At 36.7% G+C, this 27,522-nt stretch overlaps 1 protein-coding gene across 1 annotated transcript in view; it reads right to left on the reverse strand.

Moving 5' to 3' along the window:
* USP15 (ubiquitin specific peptidase 15) overlaps positions 1-27,522 on the reverse strand; it is a 164,152-nt gene that overhangs the window by 99,540 nt on the left and 37,090 nt on the right. The window contains 2 exon segments of the mRNA XM_066369325.1: positions 150-295; positions 7,671-7,797. Coding sequence (XP_066225422.1) covers positions 150-295; positions 7,671-7,797 — 273 coding nt within the window.

The following is a 27,522-nucleotide window of genomic DNA, read 5'->3' on the forward strand; positions in this document are numbered from 1 at the left end:
AGTGCCCAGCAGGGATAGAGAAAGCTCAGTCAGAAAGAAGCCAGTGCCAGCAGAACCCATTATAGAGTGTCAGAATATAAAAATAAATTGTGACTCCAGAAAGCCTCATGTATTGTATGCTTAAAACAAAGAACATTGCTAAACAATACCTGTCCTTGGTATAAACCAGCATCCTGAATGGTGCTGTCTGGTTTATTCAGTGGTTCAAATGTATTACTCATGTATTTGTTCCACAATCTGGTCTCCTTTTCATCTGGAATATTGAAGATTTTTCTTATTTCCTTTTCAATTGTATCTAGATTCAAGGAGAAAAGATACATAAATATCATAAATTTAAATATATACTAGAGCTAAATGCTCACCAGCATAAAAATCTGAAATTTAAAATATTGATGATAGTAAGAATAGATGAACAAATATGTAAAAAAACATATAAAAAACATAAAAAGGGTTTTAAGGCCATGTGTCCTTTCTAAAGAATAAAATTATAATCATAACTGACATATGATTACTTGGAGAAATTGAGATCTCAAAGGGTAAAAGAGTTCAATTATGTAACACTAAAGTATAATTTATGTCATATAGGATAAACTTTAACTATTTACACATTATAAAATCAATATAATTTTTCTAATAATATTTAGGAGTTAGAAAATAGAGTGTGATTCAGAGATGTTACATATTGTAAGTATTTTTAATTATAACATAACCAATTTCAGAACAAGTAACATTAAACTGAATAAAATTTACAGTTTAAATAGCTAACTAAAAACAGACTATATGGACACAAAAGAAAGTACCTTCTTTGAAGGAATTACTGTATTGGTCAAAATTTCTTGTTTTCAAGGTTAAATCATATATTTTCCTTCTTTCTTTCTTTCTTTCTTTCTTTCTTTCTTTCTTTTTTTTTTTTTTTTTTTTAGAGAGAGGTAGGGAGAGAGACACAGACAGGAACATTGAACTGTTTCTGTATGTGCCTTGACTAGTCATCGAATCAGCAACCTTTGTACTTCAGGATGATGCTCCAACCAACCAAGTATCAGACAGGGCTTAATTTTTTTAAATTGATTGATTGATTTTTAGAGAGAGAGAGATGAGGAAGAGAGAAGGGAGGGTGGAAGGAAGCATTCATTTGTTGTTCTACTCAGTCATTCATTCAATGGTCGCTTCCTGTGTGTGTCCTGACTGGGCGCCTTGTCGTTTCAGAATAATGCTCTAACCAACAAAACTAACTGGCCAGGGCTTACTTTCCTTATTTATAAATCAATTATCTGAGTGGAAGAAGTCTTTTTTTTAACCAGAGCAGCTTAACCTGCTATAAAATAAGACAAAAAAATATCTACATATTTGAGAGTAAAAATATAATTAAGCTTTAGTACCATATAGCTAAATGAATCTGAAAATTTTAAAAATTAGAACACTATTAGAAAATACAACTCATTCTATTGCATTCTGGTCAATAACTTGATCAACTTAGACTCAGGAAAATTGTAATTAAAACAATTTATAACATATGAAGAAAATATTTCTAAATTTTAGAATATTTGGTTTTAGAAAAAAACATTATTTACAAAATACTAAACCTAAAAACCCGTGCCTACTTTATAGTTAAATTTAGTTCAATAATATTGTTTATGTTCTACTTAGCAGCTATTAATAGATATCTAACAGTGTATCTTAAAACAAAACAAACTAGAATATTTAAATAATTATATAAAATAAATATAATGACAGTACTGCTTTTTATTTTGGGGGAGGGGTTAATTTTTTCTTTTTACTTTCTTTTTATTGAAGTGTAAATATAAACAGAAAAATGCACAAGTCATTAGTATATCATGATAAATTAACAAAATGGACACATGAATTAACCAGCACCCAGGATTAAGGAAGAGAACATTACATAGGAAGGAGGATAGAGTAAGAAGCTGAGGAAGGGAAGTCATTTTAGTCTTTCTATAGAACTGAATACATTTTACTGTCTATAGACATAATTATTATTATTATTTTTTTTTTAGGTGAGGGGAGGGGAGATAGTGAGGCAGACTCCCGCATGCGCTCCAACAGAGCCAACCCAATAACCCCATCTGGGGCCAATGTCCCAAGTACTGAACTATTTTTTAGCACCTGTGGCTGATGTGCTCCAATGGAGCTATCCTCAGCGCCCAGAGTCAGACTTGAACCAATCAAGCCACTAGCTGTGGGAGGACAAGAGGGAGTAAAGGGGGAGAGGAAGGGGGGAGAAGCAGATGGTCGCTTCTCTTGTGTGTTCTGACCAGGAAGTGAACATGGGACATCCATATGCTTGGCCAATGCTCTATCTACTGAGTCACTGGCCAGGGCAAGAATTCTTGATCATTGTAAAAATTCAGAAAATACAAGTTCAAATAAAATGTCTACATAAAACTAATCACTGTTAATATTTTAATATTTCTTCAGACATTTTTTCTATTAACACAGAGATTTATATACATAATATAAACACATATTGGAATGTCCTCTTCATGAAATTTTGCAATCTACTCACCTATAAGACAAGAACATTAAAGGTAGAAGAAAGAGTAATGCCAAGGCCCTGAGGTGGGATTGAACTGGGAATGTTTTAGAACACCGTGGTACACCAATGTGGCTTAGCTGGGGAAAGCAAGGTAAAAATGAGACCATAAAGGTACTCGTGTAGGGTCACATACAATCTTGTGAGCTATGAAAGTACCCTATTTCATCTAAGTAAGAAGAAAAGCCACTGAGGAGCTTTGATTAGAGAAGTGTAATGATATAATTGACATTTTAAATGTTCACTTTTGCTACTAATGAAGAACAAACTGGAGTATAGTTATCAAGCGTGGGAATTAGGTTACTGCAGCAATCCAAATGAAGGTGGTAGTGGTGGTAGCAATAGAAGCAATATTAAGTGGTCAGACTGAGAATAGATTCAGAAGGAATTGCTAGGAAGAAATGCTGCTAATTTATATGAAGGGTGAAAAATAAAAGAGAATCAGAATGATACCAACGTTTGTGGCCTGAGCAATTAATTGGAAGAATGCAAGCAGTGATTACTCAGAGAATAATGACCATAGCAGGTTTGGGGATGGGGGAAGTGAGAGAGTTTAATTTCATTTATGTTATATCTTGGGATTCTTATCAGACACAAGTGAAGATACAAAATTAAAGAAAAGTTCTAAATTGAAGATAAACATTTAAATAACACTAATATGCAGAAAAATATTCAAAGCCAGGGTACTAGAGGAAATCACCAAGGAAAAGAGGATCCAAGGACTAAGCATGAAGACACCGATGTTTTGAGATCAGGAATAAATAAAAGGGTCTTTTAAAAGATTCTGAGAAGATACAGCTAGTGAGAACATATGCCCTGGAAGCCATGCAAAGAGAAAATGTTTAGAGATGGAAAAGTGAGTAAGTATTTTTCTGGGAAGATAAAGAAAATGGAAGACTTTAAAATTACCATTAAATTTATCAATGTAGGAGTATTCGACACCAACAAAGAAGCAGTGCCAAAGGATGGTAGGCTTAAATGTCTGATGTAGGGGGCTCAAGAGAGAATGGCAGCAGAAGTAGTAGGAGCCAGAAAGCAGAATGTTCAAATTGAGATTTCGCAAATGCAGTTATAGGTAATGACAGTCCATAAGAATTGGTGGCTGAGGTTGGGTGCAGATTAAGATCACTGAAGTATGATTGTATTCATATGTAGGATATAAAACTAAAACTCATAGACACAACAGAATGGTGGTTACCAGAGGGAAGAGGAAGGAGGGGTAGTAGTAAAGGGAAAGAGGGTCATATATATTGTGACAGAAAATGACCTGACTTTGGGTGGTGAGCACACAATGCAATATACAGATCATGTGTCATAGAAATATACTCTTGAAAACAGATGATCCTATATTAACCAATTTCAACCCAATAAATTCAGTAAGAAAAGAATATCAAGGCACTGAGAGCACGTGTCCATTTTCCCATACATTAATCCAACTCCATTAGGCAGTTAATGAAAAGCATACAGAGGTAGAAAAACATTAGTACAGATAATAGAAAATTGTGACATTTCTAGTAGTATCATTTGATATGAAAGTTAAGCAAGTCTATTAATACATTTTATAAACATAAAGCATTTTTCAAGGTTTTATAACAAAAATTATTTTTTTGTGTTATCCTCAAAGAAAAGATAAAACCAAATTTTAGCTTTCTTATTGGAACATGTTCAATACATAAACATATCATTCAGGAAGAAAAATATTCTGAATGTGGTCAACTATGTATATGTAGATTCTGCTTACGGCTATAATCATTTTATTATAAATTAATGTAGGTAGTACTAGCTGGAAAAGGAACACTTTATTAATTTGGTATAAACAGTACTTCTATTTCCTAATTCTATTTATATAATTTATATAGTTATTATTTCATGTACATAGCTATTTTGATCATTTTTAATCATGATTTTTAAAAAGACCAAAAGGGAAAACTATACATTCCATATTTTCTTTCTCATTCAAGTTCTTTTTTTTTTTTTTCAAAATTCACTTACTTTAGAAAAACAAAATCAGCTTAAATACCACTTGCACAAAAGGTGTAAGGCAGCACTAAGACATGAGGTTCTCTGGTATAAGACCCCAGTTACAGAGTTAGAAATCTGGCTCTATCATTTGGTACCAAGGGCGAACCTAGATTATGTTACGTAACCTCTGGAAACCTCAGCTTTACCACTTATAAGATGAGGATCCAGTGTTTGCTGCAAAATTTAAATTATAAATTCCTGCAAAGTGCCCAAAACATAGTAAGTATTCAATAACTGCTAACTACTACGATAACTACAACCATAAAGTCTCTAAATTTCCTGATTTGATTAATTTTAATTTTTGTAAAACTTTTGTGCTTAGAAAGCAAAGTTTCTCTAATAAAGACTTTTAAACTTAAAACTAAGACTTACAGGAAGAAATTGTGACCTAGTATGTACATATATATATAGATATTTCTAATATAATATTTTCTATCCCATTTTCTTTCTTCCCCAAATTGTTTAATGACTAAGTATCGATAACACCAATTTGAAAACAGTGCTTTTTATTTTTTTTAAAAGATTTTATTTATTCAATTTTCAGAGAGGAGAGAGAGAGAGAGAGAGAGAAAGGGGAGGAGCAGGAAGTATCAACTCCCATATGTGCCTTGACCAGGCAAGCCCAGGGTATCGAACAGGCGACCTCAACGTTCCAGGTCGAGGCTTTATCCCACTGCACCACCACAGGTCAGGCTGAAAACAGTGCTTTAATAACATATTTTACCAATAAAAATTCATATACAATTTTAAGGCATATATGCAATTTATCTAGCATTTAAAAGAATTAATAAATGCAAACTACATTAAATCTATGCAAATTATAAACTTTTGGAAGCAGAGATTCTTATAAATTACATATCTCCTTGATAAATTTGTAGAGTACTTAATGTGAGAATTCCATGCTTATTCTGAATTCAGAAATTAAACCAGTTGCTAATTTTCATGAGTTTTTAAATATTACTCAGTAAACTAATGTTCTAAAATAAGATTTGATTGTCTCATTTTATATATAATTTTCCTATGAGGTAAGAAGAGAAAATATCAAACTTTTAAAAATAACTTGAAAACACTATATGAAGTATTTTAAGAGGTAGCGTCTCATTTCTATTCCAACTGGCTGATCATTTCAGAGACTAGTCCCTGAATTAATTTTAATAGACTATCCTCTTTGAATGGACTTACAGATTCTTCTTGTGCACATTTCAATACAATGATTAATCTAATTTTATATACAGTAGTCACCCCCTTATCTGTGATTTTGCTTTCTACGGTTTCAGTTACCTACAGTCAACTGTGGTCTGAAAATATTAAATGAAAAATTCTGGAAATATGCGATTTATAAATTTTAAATTGCACATGTGAGTGGCAAGATGAAATCTCGTAGTGACTGCTCTGTCAGCCCAGAATGGGAACCATGCTTGTCTGGAACATCCATGTTGTGTATGCTACCAATTTTCCAGTCACTCAGTAAATGTCTCAGTTATCAGTTCAACTGTTGTGGTGTGGTATGGCAGTACTTGTGCTCAAGTGACCATTATTTAACTTAATAACAGCCCCAAAGTGCAAGAGTAGTGATGCTGGCAAGTTGGACATGCCAAAGAGAAGCCATCAAATGTTTCAAGTGAAAAAGTGAATACAGTACAATATTTTGAGAGACGGCACATTCACATAACTTTTATTACATACAGTATATTGTTATAACTGTTCTATTAGTTAATATTGTTACTAAGCCTAATTTATAAATTAAACTTTATAATACTTATTATGTATGTATAAGGATACATAAGGTTTGGTACTATCCCTGGTTTCAGGCATCCACTGGGATCTTAAAAAACATATGCTCTGCTGAAAAGGGGGCATATGGTATTGTATTGAAAAGTTTCAGTATTTAGCATGTAAAAATGTTTTTTCTTCCCAAATGTGCTCCACAAATCTAGAAGTATAAAAGTTAAATAATTTTTCATAATAATGATAGTTACATATGGAATCCCTAATATTTTAAATATTCATTTTAAAAGGATAACCCTGAGTTTATCTTATACTTATAAATGTCCTGGCTAAATAAAAAGGGTGAAAATAAAATTCATACATAATATATTATTTGTGAAAACATTAGGATTAACCAAGCACTGGATATTGAAGGATGGTACTATTTTACAAAAGATAGGTTAAAAGTATTTTCCTGATGTGAAATGGTAAGCAGTAAAAGTCAAATGACTTACGAAATTCAGAACTACTTTTATTTACTTTTAATCAAAGTGTACTTAATAATTAGTTCCAACAAGGAAAACTATACAGTGCTATAATTGATTTATAAATGTCCTAACCTCTCTTCCTCACTGAGTTCTGCATTGTGTTATCTCCACTGTCCATTTACATTTTCCAACAAGATCAAAATATTACCATTATGTTGTTTTCCAGTAACTTTATTTGAAAATAACTACCTTTTATGATTATTATTTTGGGGTGTTTTTATCAAAAAGTACTATGATTTTGTTATTAAATTATTAATCATTTATTTTAAAACATTTTATTCAATATAGTCTTGATTGTAAATTAAAAACTGGCTTTTAAATAAAATAAAAATTTATCTTTTAATGTACATTTATATGTGTAGATACATGAATATATATAGATATGTAGACATATAAATATATAAGGGGAGTAGGCATACTTATATTCTTGATAATTCCCTAATCTACGCATTTATAATCCTTTACAAACAAAATATACATTTTCAAATGCTAAACTAAAATATTATTTGATGGTTTAAAAAAAATTTTTAAATTAATTTATAATCCTGTTACAAACAAAATACACATTTTCAAATGCTAAACTATTATTTGATGGTTTAAAAGAAATTAGAATGGCAAAAATATTAAATTCATTTAATAATAGAAAGTAGATTTAGAAACAAAAAAGTAAACTCTAGCTAAGATATACTGCATCAAGCTTAGAAATATATAATGTTAAGTATAAATTTAAATACTTAAATTTAAATAACTTAAAGTTGACATTATTATCCTATTAGTATATAACAAACAAAATTATAATTAAATTTCTAATAGCAATGATTTAAGATTTGATATTGCGTTACCTATTGTGTCAGCTTTGCTAAATCTTCGAGTTACAACATTGTTCATGTTTCCATTTTCACAGAGCTTCAGTTCTGTGAGATAAACTTCTACTTTGCAGTGCTTTACAAACATACCCTGTTCAACCACCTAAAAATAAAAACAAAAGTGTCAACTATAGCTTAATATATTTCACTGTTTCTAATAGAATACATTTCTCTAAAAAGGCTTTAGAAAAAACCCCCACAGATCTCCAATGAAAAACTGTAACTAGTAAAAATCTATCAATATAAAATAAGATACTGAATACTTTAATATTTAACAGAGTATGAATAATCCTATCGAACACTAACAGACAGTTTGGAAAGGTATTCTACTGATCTGTGAAGATACTTAGGTACATAATGATTACATTCAATATTTATGATGAGAAAGCTTTCCCAAAATTTAAATACAGCTTTGATTAAAGATACAGACATACTTATAAGCTTTTAGTACTTGACCTCAAGGAGAAAACTTTTCAAAATTCTAAGTTTTATGCAATTTAAGTTAGCAATGGCTATATCACTCAGTATATTAAAACAAATATTTTAAAATAACTCCAAATACCTGCTGCCAAAATACTCAGCTATACCCTGTAATTAATGTTAGTTTTCCATTCTAAAATGACTTTGTTTGACCTTTAAATGCACACTAAGTAACTCTATGCAACAAATGAAAAAAAAAGCTGCTAAACATGCAAACAATAAAGCAGAAAAACAGAAAAGAAGTACTTATTAAGGTCACCTTTTTAATAAGTATATTTCCTTTTGATCTCCTAAAGGTTAACTGTAGAATTTCAGTCATGAATACTGTTGCTGAAAATAGTAATCAGCCTGATATGTGATACATTAGACGAATATGGCAAAAGGGTGGTTCCAAGTGACTCCTGCACTGACACCCTTAACATCAATTTAGTAAGGGACTTAAAAACTTCTTTTACTTGTAGGTAAACTGTTTGGCTCAAAAATTTAAATACAGTCTACCTAACATTTAATGTCCAACCCAACAAGATTTTCATGATACACTGTCATATATACATTCTACTGATTTCGAAAATAGGTTAACAGCTTGCACCTCTCCTTCTATTAATTAGTTCATTTTACAAACCAATATGTAAATTGGCTAACTTTTAACTAATAAAATGTTATCTCTAATGCTTATTTATGTTGAGGTTAAGAATGTAGCAAAAGATATCACATCATTTAATTTTATAAGACTTCTTGCAGCTATATTTAAGTAGAAAAACTAGGAATCAAATATTACTATCAATCAAAAATTTCTGCTCTGGCACTCAGTATCTGAGAGGAATCCTAAAATATGTAGAAATGTTTACCTTAAACCTGTGTACTCTTATTGATCAATATCACTGCATTAAATTTTCTTTTTTTTTTTTTTACATTCATTTTAGAGAGGGAAGAGAGAGAGTTAGAAGAGGGAAGAGCAGGAAGCATCAACTCTCATATGTGCCTTGACCAGGCAAGCCCAGGGTTTCAAACTGGTAACCTCAGCATTCCAGGTCAACGCTTTATCGACTGTGCCACCACAGGTCAGGAAGATTTAATTTGCTAAAAAAAAAAAAATCCTAAAATAATATTATATTACGATAGCTACTGATCATTGGTGAGTTGCTAAAAACCATGCGACTCATTTTTATGGGAAAAAATGAAATGACCAATATCAGACCAGGTAATGGAAAAAAGAACAGAATAACAAAAAATATGAAAATTCCTCATTATGATTTATATTGAAGTATATATTTTCTAAATAAGCAGGTTTTTCTTAAAGACAATTAATTTTCATAACACTAATAGTTTCCTGAAAAACAAAAACTGGTGATTCAACTGTCAGAAAGTCATAGTAAACACTGAAAACAAAACAACCATCAAGAGCCTTTTAAAATCTACTTTATTGGGATTTATAATTTTTCTTATTTTTTCTTCCCTCCAACAATATCTTACATTACTAAAACACTCAATATAACTACTTAGCATACTACTAATATATTTATAAGGTATTTTACTACTTCTAAAAGTGGTGCATTAAAAAGCTGTATTTTTAAAGACAGTATCTTTATCCTCCAATTATTTTTATTTGAAAGGACCATACTACATAAGTAATTAAAACTTGAATACAATAACACAAGTATAGAAAAATAATTATCATATTTATGTATTAGTGTTATAGTCATGTGAAAACTATATAACATCTCCTTATATTTTATATAAAGTCAATGTTCATTAAAAATGTTTGCACTGAAAATAATAATTTAAAATGATAGCTATAAAAACTAACAGAAAAACACAGGCTTATAAAAATATTATAACCATTAAAATATACATTTGAAATTCAAGACTGGAAGGTGAATATTAAAAAATACTTATGTTTCAGAATTAGAGGTGACAATTATAATGTTATATTGTTATAAATAAGCAGCAAGCACAAGATGAAATCTGGCTCCTTGTCCAAATTATAAGACTAAATAAAATTATAAGCCTATATAAAAATAATTCCATTAATTCAAGGCCACATGGAAGGCAAAGTCTTTTCACTAAGTTACTGAAGAAAATACAAGTTTATGATGAATTAAATATAATTTCTATTTGTTCATTTTGCTGTGAATATTAGAGAACATTCTGTACAAGGTCATGAAATACATTTGATAACTTAATGTATATAAAAGTTTCACAGAAACTTGACTTCATTCCAAGTGCCTACTTCTCCCTTTTGGAAACAAAGTAATTTCTAAAGAAATCTGTTACTCTACAACAATTTGCTAACACTAGGCCTAAATAACACACTTACTATTTTGGGGGAGTTAGCTACTTTAATTTTTGCAGCACTTACTAAGCACCTATACTTAGTGCTAGGTGTGGTGAATTAGACCTAGGCTCGGGAGTCAGGGTGAAAACAACTACAGGTAAAGAAAGACAAGTAAAGAAATATAACACAAAGATGAAAAGTTGTTAATACAGAGCAAATCCTACATGCTATTTTCAATCCACAAATATTTTGGATATGTTCTTTCAAAACTGAGGACTCAAGTATAATCGTAACACCATTATCACAACTAAAGTAATTCAAATGAATCTCTTAATATCAAATATCTAGTCAATGTTCAAATTGTTTCTGCAGTCTCGTTGTTAATATATAAGGATCCGAATAAAACCTACACATTACAACTGACTGATAAAGTCTCTTAAATGTATTTTAACTGAAAAGTTGAGCATTCATCATTTTATTGTTATAAGTTTTATTAACATTAGTTCCTAGGTGGTGAGATATATTCTACAGAAGATGCTCATAATACTCCCTTTATTTTGTGATGTTGGCAGGCATAAATTAACCAGTGCCTAGACAGGGGTGAGCAAACTGACCCACAGGCTAAATCTGACTCCCCATCTATTTTTGTAAATAACATTTTATGGAACACAGCCTACCCATTCATTTATCTATTGTCTATGGCTAGTTTTGTACCCATTAAGCAGAGATGAGTAGTTTCCAGAGACCATTTTGGCTCACAAAGTTGAAAATATTTACTATCCGGCCCTTTACAGAAACTTTGGTGACTCCTACGGCCATTAATTCATTAAGTGTTTTTAAAGTTTGCTCAGTAATGTTTTGTAATTTTCAGTGTAGAAAAGCAGTTTTTGCTCATTTATTCCTAAGTACTGTGATCTGTAAAATTTAACTTTATTTGCCACTGACATATAACTAACTAGTTTTTATATATTGACCTAATATGCAGCTACTTTGCTCAACTTAATTCTAATTGTTTACCAGTACAATATTTTTGACATTTTCAACATGGGTGTGAAAGCAGGCTGGCTGTGACATCTGTTACCCCATTGATTGCCAGGGTTGAAATTTTCAACATATAAAATTATGTCTCCTAGACCATTACAATTTTATTTTAATTATTTTTTCTTCTTTTCCAAATGAGAGAAGGGGAGATAGACAGACTTCCACACACGCTCCAACCAGGATCCACCAGCAAACCCCCCCTCTGGAGCCAATGCTCTGCCCATCTGGGGTCATGTTCACAGCCAAGCTATTTTTAGCACCTGAGGTGGAGGCTCCACAGAGCCATTCTCAGCACCTATGGCCAATGCACTTGCACCATGCCATGCATTATGGGAGCCATGGCTGCGGGAGGGGAAGAGGAAGAGAGAGAGAGAGAGAGAGAGAGAGAGAGAGAGAGAGAGAAAGAGAGAGAGAAGTGGGAGGGGGAGATGTGGAGAAGCAGATGGTTGCTTCTACTGTGTGCCCTGGTCAGGAATAGAACCCAGGACATCCACATGCCAGGTTGATGCTCTACCACTGAGCCAACTGGCCAGGGCTGACCATTACAATTTTAATTCATCCTCTTCAACTCTTATTCTGTTAGTTCTTTTCCTTGCATTACCATTCTAGCTACAACTTCTAACAGATATCCTTGTCTTGTCCATGATCTGAGAAGGGGAATATTTTACCAGTAAGGATATTTGTATAGTTTCTATTCCTAGTTTTCTATTTCTAAGAGTTTTAAAAAGTCTATATAAATATTGAGTTTTATCAAATGTCTTTCCTGCATCTATTGGATTATTTTTCTTCTTTATTCAGCTGATACCAAAATTTTTATGATTTTCAAAGTTAGATAATTCAGAATTGCAACTGAAAAAAATCTAGCTTAGTCATTTTTTATTGTCTTTTATATTTATTGCTGGATTTGACTTGCTAATATTAGAAATTAAACATCTATGTTTATTAGTAAGACTAGCCTGTAATTTTTATTTTTTATTATGTTCTTCAGGGTTTTGTGTCGTATTTGTGCTAGTCATAAAATACAGTGGAAAATATGCCTTCTATTTTCTGCAAAAGTTTGAATTGGATTGGTATACTTCCTTAACTATATGGTAGAATATACTGATGAAACCTTCTGGATCTGCATTTTACTTTGTGGGATGGTTTTCATTTAATGACTGTATTTCTTTAATCACAAAGTATAATTCAGATTTTCTATTTCTCATTGTTTCAACATTGTTGTACTTTTGTAAAAATTTTTCCATTTCAGCTAAATTTCAAATTATTGCATAAAACTGTTCAAAAATATATTTTAATAAAGTCTTTAGGATCTGCTATGATGTCCCCTCTGCATTCTGAATATAGGTTATTTGTGCCTATTCTTTTTATTCTTGATCAGTCTTGCCAGGAATCATTTTTATTTTACTTTATTTTTTATTGAGTAAACTTTGTTCATTTAGTATTTTTTTCTATTTTATTGATGTCTAGCATACATTATTCTTTCTGGATTAGGCTTAATTTCCTTTTCTTAACTTCTCGAGACAACAGATTTTCAGACTTTCTTCTTTTCCAATATGTACATTTAAGCTACAAAGTTCTAAGAATGGCTTTAGTCACCCTTTTATGTTGTATTGCTATTATAATTCAGTTGAAAATATTAGACAATTTTAGAATATGAAAAAATTTTTTCTTCTTCACTAAATGCTATGCATGTTATTAGGTTATGGTGGTTAATCACGTTGCTCAAATCTGCTTCCAAGCTCACTCATGTGGTTGTTCGCATGTCTCAGTTCCTCTCCAGCTGTTGGCAGAGACTTCAGTTCTTTATCATGTGAGTCTCTCCATAGGCTGCCTACACGGCTTATTGTTTCACTCAGAATGACTGATCTGAGAGAAAGAGAGCACTCCCAAGTGAGAACTACCTGTATTTATAAACTAATCTCAGAATTGACATAGCATCACTTCTGCCATATTTTATTAGTCACACAGACCAACCATGGTCCAATATGGTGGGTAACACTATAGTGTGAATACCATGTAGTGGTGATCACTGGGGCTGATTACCACAGTACACCACCTGGCCCCCCAAAAGTCACATTGCCTCCCTACAAGATGTAGAATACTCAACCCTTGCAAAGACACCCATTAGTCTCATCCCATTATAACATTAACTCAAAGTTCAGAAACTTGTCATCTATCTCTAATCTAGGTGTAGATAAGCATCCTTGGATGTAGTTACTTAAGCATTTTAAATATGGTTCCCCTCGATCTATAGGTCTGTTAACTAAGTTTTAAGTGTTCTGCCCCACATAAACCCAGAATAAAATGATGGGACATGCAGAAGACAATCTTTTAGATAGTCTTATAAAAATGGGGGAAAAGAGAAGGTACAAAGAAGTCAATGGCCCATAGAAATTATGAAGTCCACTTAGGCAAATAGTGGAAGATCTTTTATTAGGACTCACTTTTGCCTTTACCTGAAAATGCCTCCTTGTAACACCTGCTTCTGCTTTCTAAGTCATGCTTTTTCATGAAAGTAGTACATGTTCGCAGTTGAGTAAATTCATTGTCTGAATCCTGTAGAAGTTTGGAAGGTCAAAGGCCTCTTTCATTTTATATTGTCTCTGCAGTACAGAGGGCAGTGGTTCTTGAAAACACTGTAGGTGTCCAGGGGATCTCATTTGAGTTCATTTCATTAGACAAAAGTCACACACACAAATGTCCTCTAGGTCCTCTCTATTCTGGGTTTATGCAAAGGAGCAATGCCCTTAAGATTCTAAGAAGCCTATTGTTCTTAGAAGCCCAGATGTTGAGAGGAGGAATGAAGTACACTCTAAAATTCTTTTTATTCCCCCTGTCAATCAGCAACCCAGTTTATTCAATAAATAAAATGCAAGGTGGGAGGAGAGGTGTAGATAAAAAGACTTAAAAGATAATTTTTAAATGCAATATTTAGTATCTTTATTATTAGCAATTTTTAAAAATTAAATGTATTAGGTGACATTGGCTTATACACAAAAAAAGTGTTTCAAGTGTACACTTCTATAATATATAATCTGTAAACTGAATTATGTGCTTACCACCCACAGTCTAGTCTCACTCTACCACCATATATATATTTCACCCCTTCTACCCTTTTCATCCTCCTCCCACCCCCCTTCCCCTATGGTAGCCTTCATGTTATTGTATGTGTCTATTAGTTTGTTTGTTTAGTTTATATACTGGGTTCTTTTTAACTGTTTTATTTTTATTTTTTTTTGTATTTTTCTGAAGCTAGAAACGGGGAGAGACAGTCAGACAGACTCCCGCATGCGCCCGACTGGGATCCACCCAGCACGCCCACCAGGGGGCGACACTCTGCCCACCAGGGGGCGGTGCTCTGCCCCTCCGGGGGGGGGGGGGTCGCTCTGTTGCAACCAGAGCCACTCCAGCGCCTGGGGCAGAGGCCAAGGAGCCATCCCCAACGCCCGGGCCATCTTTGCTCCAATGGAGCCTCGGCTGCGGGAGGGGAAGAGAGAGACAGAGAGGAAGGAGAGGGGGAGGGGTGGAGAAGCAGATGGGTGCCTCTCCTGTGTGCCCTGGTTGGGAATCGAACCCGGGACTTCTGTATGCCAGGCCGACGCTCTACCACTGAGCCAACCGGCCAGGGCCTTAACTGTTTTAATAGAGAAAGGGGATGGCCCTGGCCAGTTGGCTCAGCGGTAGGGAGTTGGCCCGAAGTGTGCAAGTCCCGAGTTCAGTTCCCAGTCAGGGCACACAGAAGAAGTGACTATCTGATTCTCCACCCTCTCTCTTCTCTCTCTCTCTCCTCCCCTGCCATAGCCATTGCTTGAATGGTTCGAGCAATTTGGCCCCAGGTACTGAGGATGGCTTCATGGCCTCACCTCAGGTGATAAAACTGCTCAGTTGCCAAGCAACAGAGCAGCAGCCCCAGATGGGCAGAGCATCGCCCTGAAGGGGGCTTGCCAGGTGGATCCTTGTGGGGCACATGTAGGAGTCTGTCTCTGCCTCCCTGCCTCTCACTTAACAAAAATAAATAAATAAATAAATAATTTAAAGGAGAGAGAGAGAGAGAGAAGAAGGAGAAAGGGAGGAAGGGGAGAGAGGGGAAGTGGGGAAGCAGGGTTGAAGGGAAGAGAGAAGTATCAACTCACTGCTCTACTTAGTTGTGCCATCAATTGCTTCTCATACATGCCCTGACAGGGGCTTGAATTGGAGACCTCGGGGTTGAGCTGGTGTCCTAGGATCGAGCTGGCAATCCTGAGACTGAACCAGCAACCTCAGTGATCCAGGAGGATGCCCTATTCATTGTACCATTAGGGCGTGGGGTTTTTTTTTTGTTTTGTTTTTAAGTGATAAAGATTTAATCAAGGATCTTAGAGTTTGCAAACTGGGAAAATAGCTAGGCAAAAATCCAGAAATGTCCTGAAGGAAAAGAGTTAGAGTTAGAGTTCTTATAGTAAAAAATACATTCTAAAGAAATATCAGTTCTATATTCTTAGCCCTAGTGTTGATCCAGGATACTTATGAGTCAAATGTTAAGTGGTCTGAATGATGTATGCCAGGTAGTCTGGTCATGGCCCACGGTCTGGATAATAGATGTCACAATAGGTGTCAGGTGGCCTGATACCTTAGTCCTTCAAGGGGTAATCAGAGGGTTATCTGGAGGTTTGGTATATGTCCAGATGTATATACAAGCATTGATGTAGGACAGCTGAGTGTACTAGGACAAATCCCTCAATCTCCCTATGCCTTAGTCTTCTCATCCAATGACATGCTCAAAAGTGACCAGACCAGGCCTTAACTTGGATAACTTAGGTAAGCTACTGTCACTGATGCTTTCAGCTTTATATCCCACATATGAGTGAAATCATACGGTTCTTGTCCTTTTTCGCTTAGCATGAAATTCTCAATATATATCCAAGTGTCACAGAGGCAGTATTTCATCCTTTCTTATAGCTGAGTATTTTTTTGTGTATCTGTACCACAACTTCTTTAGGCTGTTTTCATGTCTTGGCTATTGTAAATAATGCTGCAGTGAATACAGGGGCACATATATCTTTATGAATATGTTTTCAAATATTTCAGGTAGATACCCACAAGAGGAATTGCTGGGTTTTATGATAGCCTTAGTTTTAGTTTTTTGAGGACTCTCCCTACTGTTTTTTTATCGTGGCTTTACCAGTTTACATTCCCAGCAACAGTGTGTGACAGTTCCTTTCTCTTCAGTCTCCAAGTCTTGTCATTCCTGTTTTATTGATAATAGCCATTTTAACAGAGGTGAGGTAGTATCGCACTGTTTCTGATTTGTTTTGACCTTTTAGATAGTGAAGATGAGTGTATTTTCATATATTATTTCAACACTGTTCCCTTTGTTTGAACAGTGTTTTGAAGCACCACCATTAACTTTCTTGAGGTCTTAACAATGAATTTTAAAATCGCACCTTAGGCTTCAGTTTTAGACCATATTTTCTTGAGATATTTGTGTCTCTGATATTTGATCAGAGACACTTCTTAATTTTAGTATGGTCTATCTTCTGCAGAGACTAGAAATCTTCAAAACTAAGAAGTCTTGGCTCTTTTTTATTTTATAGTCCTTTCTTGAGCTTCTCTCTTTTCACATCTGACTAGAGCAGCACAAGAGGAAACTAAGTGGCACTTTCAACACGTTGGCAAGTCGTCCAGTTCATTAGATATATTATTTTACCTTTCAATTTATTGCAATTGATGTGTTGCTAAGTTTTCTGCCACCATATTATAACAGACCACTTTCTATTAGGCTGCAATAAAACTTTCCTCACTATCTTTTGAGTCCTTACTGGTAGCCTCGCCTCCTCAATTTCTGAACTACTACCACGAATTTATTCAAGGCTCTTTAGGCTTTCATTAACTCTTTTATTTACTTGCTGTTCTTTTTCTAGTTTTTAGGTGCAGGGATAAGTTCTTAATTTGAGGTTTTTCTTGCTTCTGAAGGTATGCCTATAATGCTATAAACTTCCCTCTCAGGACTGCTTTTGCTGTGTCCCATAAATTTTGAGTTGTTCTATGTTCATTTTAATTTGTTTCAAGGAAGTTTATGATTTCTTCTTTGATCTCATTGTTAATTCACTCATTATTTAATAGCATGCTATTTAGTCTCCGAGTGTTTGAATGTTTTTCAGTTTTTCTATTGTAGTTGAATTCTAGTTTCATGCCATTGTGATCAGAGAAGGTGCTTGATATGATTTCAATCTTCTTGAATTTATTAAGACTTATTTTGTGTCCTAACATGTGGTCTATCCTAGAGAATGTACCATGAGCGCTTGAAAAGAATGGATATTCTGCTGCATTGGGGAGAAAAGGTTCTGAAGATACCTATTAAATCCAGTTGATCTAGTATGTCATTTAAGGCCGCTGTTTCTTTGTTAATTTTCTGTTTGGAGGTTCTATCCATTGATGTCAGTGGGGCATTAAAATCCCCTAGTATTATAGTATTGCTGTTGATCTTGCCCTTTTTTTTCCATTAAAACCTGTTTTATGTATTTAGGTGCATGTATATTTATAATAGTTACATTTTCCTGTTGTAATGCTCCTTTTATCATTATGTAGTGACATTCTTTATGTCTTACTATAGCCTTTTTTAAAAAAGTTTATTTTTTTCAGATATAAGTATTGCTACTCCAGCTTCTTCTTCCTATCCATTGGCGTGAAATATTTTTTTCCATCCCTTTACTGTCATTCTATGTGTATTTTTTGTTTTGAGATTGGTCTCTTATAGACAGCATAGGTACGGGTCCTGTTTTCTTATCCATGCATGCAGCTACCCTATGTCTTTTTTTTTTTTTTTAACAGGGATAGAGAGTGAGTCAGAGAGAGGGATAGACAGAGACAGACAGACAGGAACGGAGAGAGATGAGAAGCATCAATCATCAGTTTTTCATTGCAACACCTTAGTTGTTCAACGATTGCTTTCTCATACGTGCCTTGATCACGGCCTTCAGCAGATGGAGTAACCCCTTGCTCGAGCCAGTGACCTTGGGTCCAAGCTGGTGAACTTTGCCCAAACCAGATGAGCCTGCGCTCAAGCTGGCAACCTCGGGATCTCAAACCTGGGTCCTCCGCACCCCAGTCCAATGCTCTATCCACTGTGCCACCGCCTGGTCAGGCAATCCTATGTCTTTTGATTGGAGCATTTAATCCGTTTGCATTTAAGGTTATTGATATACAGTTGTTCATTCCCATTTTATTCTTTAAATCTTTAACCCTCTTTTTCTTGATTTCTTTTCTCCTTTGCTCTTTTTACAGCACGCTCCTTATCATTTCCTGCAGTACTGGTTTGATTATAATGAATTCCTTGAGTTATTTTTTGTCTGGGAAGCTTTTTATTTCTCCTTCAATTTTAAACGATAATCTTGCTGTATAAAGAATTCCTTGGTTGTAGGCTCTTGTTTTGCATTACTTTGAATATTTCTTGTATTTCCCTTCTGGCATCAAGTGTTTCTGTTGAAAAGTCGGATGTCATCCTTATGGGGGCTCCTCTAAAGGCAACTAACTTTTTTTTCTCTTGATGCTTTTAGTGTTTTTTCTTTATCTCTTCACTTTGGTATTTTAATTATGATGTGTCGTGATGTAGGCCTCATTTGGTTTCTCTTTAGCCGGACTCTCTGTGCTTCTTGAACTTCTGTGATTTTTTCCTTCATCAATTTAGGGAAATTTTCAGCTATTTCTTCTAAAACAGGTTCTCTATCCCTTGTTCTTTCTCTCCTCCTTCAAGAACCCGTATGATGCAGATGTTATTTCTCTTCATATTGTCACAGAGTTCTCTTATAGTTTCCTCAGACTTTTTAAGCCTCTTTTTGCTGCTCTGTTTCTGTGTTATTGATCTTGTACTGTAATTCGCTGATTTGATCGTCTGCTTCATCCAGCCTGCTGTTGATTCTTTCTAGTGTAGTCTTAATTTCTGATATTGTAATTGCCATTTCTGACTTTTATGATTTCAGTGTCCTTTTTGATGCTTGATATTTCTATATTTAGGCGTTCATTAAGTCCATCCAGTGTAGTTCTGAGATTCTTAAGCATCCTAACAATCATTATTTCAAACTCTACATCCGTAATTTGGTTACTTCCATCTCATTCAGTTCTTCTTCTGGGGATTTCTCTTGTTGATTCATATGGTTTACATTCCTCTGTCTTCCCATTCTTTCTGTGTGCAGTTTGCAAGCCTGTTAGAGTTGAGGGTCTTAGATTGGTTTATGGAATGCAGCTTCTCTTCCAAGACTTTATTCTTCAGCTTCTGCTGGTTGCTCAGATTTTAATTCTCCTTAACTATAGTAGAGATGCTTAAAGTCTTAATTTCCCTGTTGTTTGTTTGCTGAGCCCAGCAAGGACCTCCTGTGTTTACTGAGCCTTGCAGGGAGCTTCTGTATTTGCTGAGCCCAGCAGGGGGCTTCTGTGTTTGGGGGGGGCACGTATCTTGATCTTTGGCCCCAGTTGAAACTCTATCTAGGAATGCGGTGGGTATGACCCTCTGAGAAACAGAAGGTGTTGTCTGCCCAATGACTCTCAGGGGCAGGGCGCATCCTCCGTCCTCTGTATCAGAAGGGGGAGGTGTAGCTCAGGTTTCCTCGGAAACCTGAGTCACTGCCCCTCCCCTTTACTTCCTCTTTTTCAAACAACCTTTCACAATGATTGGAGCTGGGGAGCTTTTTGGAGATGGGTCAACTGGTTCCACGCTAGGCTTGTTTTGGTGGAGGGAGCGACCCCTCCCCCAGCTATGGCCGCCTTGGCACTGGAGAATGACTCAGGTCAGGTTTTCTTCTCCCTGTCACCATTTGTGTCCCTGTGTCTCGATTCCCCCACTCTCCTCATGCAAGACCAGTCCTATCAGCTCTCCTCGCCCCCAGAGTCCCAGGCAAGTGGCTATGTGCAATATTTTCTGTGCTGGCCCTTTAAGGCTGCAACTTCTTTCACCATTCACTTCCCACAGACAGAACTCCCGCTCTTCTCCCCATTCAATGGTGTTAGGCTGTCTCCTCCAGTCCCTGGGTTTCTAGGCTGGGGCTCTGGTCCTGGGACTGAGGACCTCCACCTTTCAGGGTCTCTCTCCTCACAATGAGATACTTTCTGGACCCTCAGCCTCAGCCACCCCTCACTCCTGGGAGCAGGGGAGCCCCCACCGTGCCCCTGCACTCCCTTCCAGGCTAGGTGTGGTTTCTTCTGTGCTTCTTGGTTTTTGAGTCCTGTTCTTTTAGTACAAAGTTGGTTTTTCACGATGATTGTTCTTAAATTAATTTGTAATCTAGTTTGGTCGTGGGAGGTGGCAGTCTGTGCGTCTGCCTACTCCACTGCCATCTGCGAATCATCCCTCATTAACTCTTAAAAGTTGTTTCATCTTTTATTCACCGTCCAGATTCAAAACCACCCTCACATTCCAAATTATTTAGGTAGCACACTACTGCCAGGTACTAAAATCAGTATTAGTTATCTACTGCTGCTGTATTATAAATTACCCCCAAACTTAGCGTTTTCACAAAGCATATATCTCACATAGTTTCTCAAGTCAAGATTCTGGAGCAGCCTAGCTGGGTTCTTCTGAATTGGGTTTCTTGTGTGATTGATTGTTGTCAAGCTGTGTGTGGGCTGGGGCTTCAATTATTTGGAAGCTCAAACAAGACTGAAGGATTTACTTCCAAGCTCATTCATGATTGCTGCAGGCCTCTGTTCCTCTCTTGTCTAGTGATCTCAGTTCCTTACCATGTGAGGCCCACCATAGGCTATCTGAGTATGCAGTCTAACTTCTCAGATGGAGAAATGAGAGAGCATAAGGGTGTGAGCACTCAGGATATAAGCAGAGATGTATTTATAATCTAATCTTTTCTTAAGTGAGAGAGAGAGAGAGAGAGAGACAGACAAACAGATAGGAAGGGATAAAGATGAGAGCAAGTGACTCCTTGCTCGAGGTAGTGACCTTGGGTTCAAGCCCACGACCATGGGGTCATGTCTATAATCCTACGCTCAAGCTGGTGATCTTATGTTCCAGCTAGTGAGCCTGCAGTCAAGCCAGATGAGCCCATGCTCAAGCTGGTAACCTCAGGGTTTTGAACCTGGGTCCTCAGTGTCCCAGGTTTACACTCTATCCACTGCACCACCGCCTTGTCAGGCTAATCTTTTCTTTTTTAAACAAGATAAAACTGACATAGATTATTAATTTCAGTGTGTAACATAATGAATTGATAGTTGTATATATTGCAAAATGCAAATAAGTCTAGTTAACATTATCCATCATGCATAGTTAACAAGATTTTTTCTCTTGTGATATGAACTTTTAAGACCTACTTTCTCCAGCAACTTTCAAATATGCAATATAGTATTATGGTAACTATAGCACCATATGTACATTACATCCCCAATGACTTGTTTTATAAATGAACCTTTGTTTCTTTTTACCAAAAGGATAACTCTTCACACTGAAATCTAATCTTGAAAGTGGTATGTCATGACATCTATTATATGTATGTTACTGGCTACAAAGATCAATACAATACCAAGACTTTGATACAACATGGAAGGGGACTACCCAAAGATGTGGATAGGAGCTGGCCATCTTGGAGGTTACTATGTTAACTTACATGCTAATATTGTTATGTACTTAAATTTTATACATATTTTCAACCCTGTAAGAAATTATTACTATTTTAAAGTCTGCCTTAAGATTTATTGACAGTATTGACTTTTATCAGTCCACATTTATTCCTGTCGTTAAAGTTCCATATCGTTAATTTACCTTCCACTATACAGACTGTTTTGTATTCCCTTTAATTCATGTCTTCTAGTAACAAATTCTATCAATTTGTTTTCTAAAAATGTCTTTTTCTGAAGGATCCTTTGGTCAAAGATATCAAGTTAGGCCCTGGCCGGTTGGCTCAGCGGTAGAGCGTCGGCCTGGCGTGCGGGGGACCCGGGTTCGATTCCCGGCCAGGGCACATAGGAGAAGCGCCCATTTGCTTCTCCACCCCCCCTCCTTCCTCTCTGTCTCTCTGTTCCCCTCCCGCAGCCAAGGCTCCATTGGAGCAAAGATGGCCCGGGGGCTGGGGATGGCTCCTTGGCCTCTGCCCCAGGCGCTAGAGTGGCTCTGGTCACGGCAGAGCGACGCCCCGGACGGGCAGAGCATTGCCCTCTGGTGGGCAGAGCGTCGCCCCTGGTGGGCGTGCCGGGTGGATCCCGGTCGGGCACATGCGGGAGTCTGTCTGACTGTCTCTCCCCATTTCCAGCTTCAAAAAAATACAAAAAAAAAAAAAAAAAAAAAAAAAAAGAAATCAAGTTAGTTATTTTTCCTTAGCACATTGAAAATTCTTTGCTTTCATCTCTCTTGAATAATAATAATTCCTTTGTCATAGCTTTAATTTGAAGGTAATAAATATTTTTTTCTGGTTACTATTTTACTTTTCTTTTTTTCAGGTTGGGATTCACAGAATTTGAGTTGCAGCATAATACCTTTCATTGGTTTTGGAAATTCTCAGCTACTATTACCACCAGGATTACTTCTACCCTAGTCTTTACTCTCCTTCTAAGAGTTCACTTATATGTTGTTTTACAGTTATTCATTGCATTCCATGTGTCCCTTTGCTTTTTTCTATATTTTCCATTATTCAGCCTAAACTTTAGTCTGTATATATATATATATATATATATATATTTTTTTTTTTTTTTTTTTTTTCATTTTTCTGAAGCTGGAAACAGGGAGAGACAGTCAGACAGACTCCCGCATGCGCCCGACCGAGATCCACCCGGCACGCCCACCATGGGGCGATGCTCTGCCCATCCTGGGCGTCGCCATGTTGTGACCAGAGCCACTCTAGCGCCTGAGGCAGAGGCCACAGAGCCATCCCCAGTGCCCGGGCCATCTTTGCTCCAATGGAGCCTTGGCTGCGGGAGAGTAAGAGAGGGACAGAGAAGAAAGTGCAGCGGAGGGGTGGAGAAGCAAATGGGCGCTTCTCCTGTGTGCCCTGGCCGGGAATCGAACCCAGGTCCTCCGTACGCTAGGCCGACGCTCTACCGCTGAGCCAACCGGCCAGGGGTAGTCTGTATATTTTGAACTGATATTATTTACTTTACAACCTCTTCTTTGGTTCTGCTTTATCTAGTATTTTCCATAAACATTAAGTCCTTAATTCTTAATTTTTTCATATTATTCTATTTTAGAATTTCATTTGGTTCTTAATAATTCTGTCCCTTTTTCAACTCTGTCTTTTATATTTTTCACAGCATTCTAAAGCCTGTGTGATAACCTCATTATCTGGATTCCTCATGGGTCTGTTTCTATTGTCTAAATTTTCTTTTGGATTTTGGTTTTTCACTGTATTTCCTGCTTGTCTTTTCTTTTTCTTTTTTTAACTGAATGACTGACACTAGAAATGAAAATGTACGTCACTTTACTGAGGCACAGGACAATAATTAACTTGTTTCTACTTAACAGCTAGGGGTATTACCAACCCTGGATTCCAGTGAGAGATAAGAAAAGTCAAAACTGGGCTTCAGACCCTAAAAGACAAGTTTATTCACTTTTTTTTTAATTACCGTATTTTTCGCTCCATAAGACACACCTGATCATAAGACACACCTAGGGTTTTAAGGAAGAAAATAAGAAAAAAAAAATCTGAACCAAATGGTGTGTTAAAATATTTAATAAAATACCATATATTTCACTCCACAAGACACATGGGCATTTTCCTCTTCACTTTTGGGGGACAAAAGTGCATCTTATGGAGCAAAAAAATACGGCAACTGAGAGGTAGGGAGGCAGAGACAGATTCCCGTATGTGCCCTGACCAGCATTCACCCGGCAAGCCCCTACAGAGCAATGCTCTGTCCATCTGGGGCCATTGCTCCATTGCTTGGCAACTGAGCTATTTTTAGCACATGAAATGAGGCCATGGAGCCTCAGTTCCTGGGGCCAACTTTATTTGACCCATGGCTGCGGTAGAAGAAGAGATGGGGTGGGGGAGAAGCAGATAGTTGTTTCTCCTGTGTGCCCTGACCAGGAATTGAACCGGGATTTTCACATGCCAGGCCAATGATCTACTGCTCAGCCAACTAGCCAGGGCCAAGACAAGTCTATTCTTTTTTTTTTTTTTTTTTACAGAGACAGTCAGAGAGAGGGATAGACAGGGATAGACAGACAGGAACGAAGAGATGAGAAGCATCAATCATTAGTTTTTCGTTGTGACACCTTAGTTGTTCATTGATTGCTTTTTCATATGTGCCTTGACCGTGGGGCTACAGCAGACCGAGTAACCCCTTGCTCAAGCCAGCGACCTTGGGTCCAAGCTGGCGAGCTTTGCTCAAACCAGATGAGCCTGTGCTCAAGCTGGCGACCTCAGGGTCTCGAACCTGGGTCCTCTGCATCCCAGTCTGACGCTCTATCCACTGCACCACCGTTTGGTCAGGCCAGAGGAAGACATATCTTAATAAAAATTCCAGGTAATTTTATGCACACTAAACTTTGAAAATGACTTTACAGGTTGAGTAAATTCCAAGTACTTAAAACAAATAAACATGATCTCTTAGCAGACTTGTCAAACTCCTTTTTATTCTACGTGTGTGAAGTTTTCAAAATTCTTTTTTGCTTCTCAGACATAGATATTTAAAAATGCCAATAAAACCTCTTTGAAAAAGTAATGCAAATGAAGTTGGTTGATTTGTTTACCATAACAATAATGACTTGTACTGTATAATATGCTACTTTATTAAAGAAGTTAATCATTAGGTTAAAGCAGGGGTCTCAAACTCGCAGCCCACGGGCCGCATGCAGCACGCCAAACAATTTTGTGCAGCCCGCAGACTAATCCACGACGTTCAAAATATTTTGGATAAAATTAAGTAAACCTAGGGGCCTACTTATATTTTTTATTTCTCTAGCATCCTGCTCTGCGGCCCACATGTTAAGTTGAGTTTGAGACCCCTGGGTTAAAGTAATACAGTTTAACACATCTAAAGGTATATCAGACTCAGATTTTCCCTTACCCCAGGAATGAAGTTCTTCTCTAAACCAGCGGTTCTCAACCTGTGGGTCGCAACCCTGGTGGGGGTCGAACGACCAAAATATGTATTTTCCGATGGCTTTAGGCAACCCCTGTATTTTGGTCATTTGACTCCCGCCGGGGTCGCGACCCACAGGTTGAGAACCGCTGCTCTAAACAATTTTACAGTAAGTAGTCATCTTTCAAATGGTCAAAACCCTCAATTCTCCAGCAACACAGATAATATGACAGACCTTCTTATACATATAAAGCTAGTATTCCTAAAAGAAAGAAATCCTAATTTTGAAATGACTAAAAGAAAAAGCTGAGTGAAATTAGGGAACTATACTAAACTAAACTAAATCAAAGGCTCACTCATATTCTATTTAGTAAACAATATTCAATTCTAATCTAAACCACAAATACAGAAATGCAAATAAAGATAATATAGCAATTTTGGGCCCTGACTGGTTGGCTCAGTGGTAGAGCGTTGGCCCAGTGTGTAGAACTCCCAGGTTCGATTCCCAGCCGAGACACACAGAAGAAGCGCCCATCTGCTTCTCCCTCCCCCCCCTTCCTTTCTCTCTCTCTCTCTTGCCCTCCTGCAGCCAAGGCTCCACTGGAACAAATTTGGCTGGGGCACTGAGGATGGCACCATGGCCTCCGCCTCAGGTGCTAGAATGGCTCTGGCTGTAACAGAGCAACGCCTCAGATGGGCAGAACATCACCCCCTGGTGGGCATGCTGGGTGGATCCCGGTTGGGCACATGCGGGAATCTATCTCTCTGCCTCCCAGCTTCTCACTTCAGAAAAATTTAATAAATTCAAATATAGTTTGGTCAACTAGAAGTTTACACTTGAGTTAAATAACTCATCTTTTCAATTGTTTCCATGTAGGAAAAAAAACATCTAAATTATTATACTCAGAGATTCCCCCCAGTCCACTCCTCAACCAAATATACTATCAAACACTTGCCTAATGTTGGCAGATCTACTTTATGCATTTGGTATTCTACTATACCAAACCCTGTCATAAATGACTTTTTAGTTTCAAATAGTAAAGAAAATCAATCATGTTTAATTTCTCTAGACTAAATTGTAAACTTTTAAAATAAAGACATCTCCATTTTCAAATATTTTTAAAAATTATGTTGCAATATATTTTTTCAAATTTTAGTTTCTTTCTTTCTTTCTTTTCTTGTATTTTTCCGAAGTTAGAAGCGGGGAGGCAGTCAGACTCCTGCATGAGCCCGACTAGGATCCACCTGGAATGCCCACCAGGGGGCGATGCTCTGCCCTTCTAGGGTGTTGCTCTGTTGCAGCCTGAGCCATTCTAGCACCTGAGGCAGAGGCCATAGAACCATCCTTAGCATCTGGGCCAACTTTGTTCCGATGGATCCTTGGCTGCTGGGGGAGGGGCAGGGGGAGAGAGAGAGATAGAGAGAAAGGAGAGGGGGAAAGGTGAAGAAGCAGATGGGTGCTTCTCCTGTGGCCCTGACTGGAAAACAAACCAGAGACTTCCACATGCTGGGGCCAACGCTCTACCGCTGAGCCAACAGGCCAGGGCCTAGTTTCTTTCTTATTTCTAATTATTTTATTAAAAATGCAGTGCTGCATAGTGGTTAAGAAACAGACTGCCATAGTTTGAAAACTGATGTGACTTTTTGAAAGGCCCTAAACCTCTCTACTTCTGTCCTCATTTCCTTACCTATAAATTGGAGATAATTCTTATCTCATAGGGTTTGCTGTGAGGTTTAATTTAGTTAATAATGTATATAGTCATCCCCTATTATCCACAGGGGATATGTTTCAGGACCCCTGGATGCCTGAAACCACAAATAGTACTGAATCTATAAATACTGTTTCTTCCTATACATACCCACATACCGATGACAAAGTTTATTTATAAATGAAGTGCTCTAAGAGATTAACAAAAACAAATATGAGCCTTGGCTGGTTGGCTCAGCAGTAGAGCATCAGCCAGGCATGTGGATGTTCTGGGCTCGATTTTTGCTCAGAGCACACAGGAAAAGTGACTATCTGCTTCTTCACCCCTC

Source organism: Saccopteryx leptura, chromosome 2 (assembly GCF_036850995.1).
Source record: "Saccopteryx leptura isolate mSacLep1 chromosome 2, mSacLep1_pri_phased_curated, whole genome shotgun sequence".
Classification (NCBI taxonomy): Eukaryota; Metazoa; Chordata; class Mammalia; order Chiroptera; family Emballonuridae; genus Saccopteryx; species Saccopteryx leptura.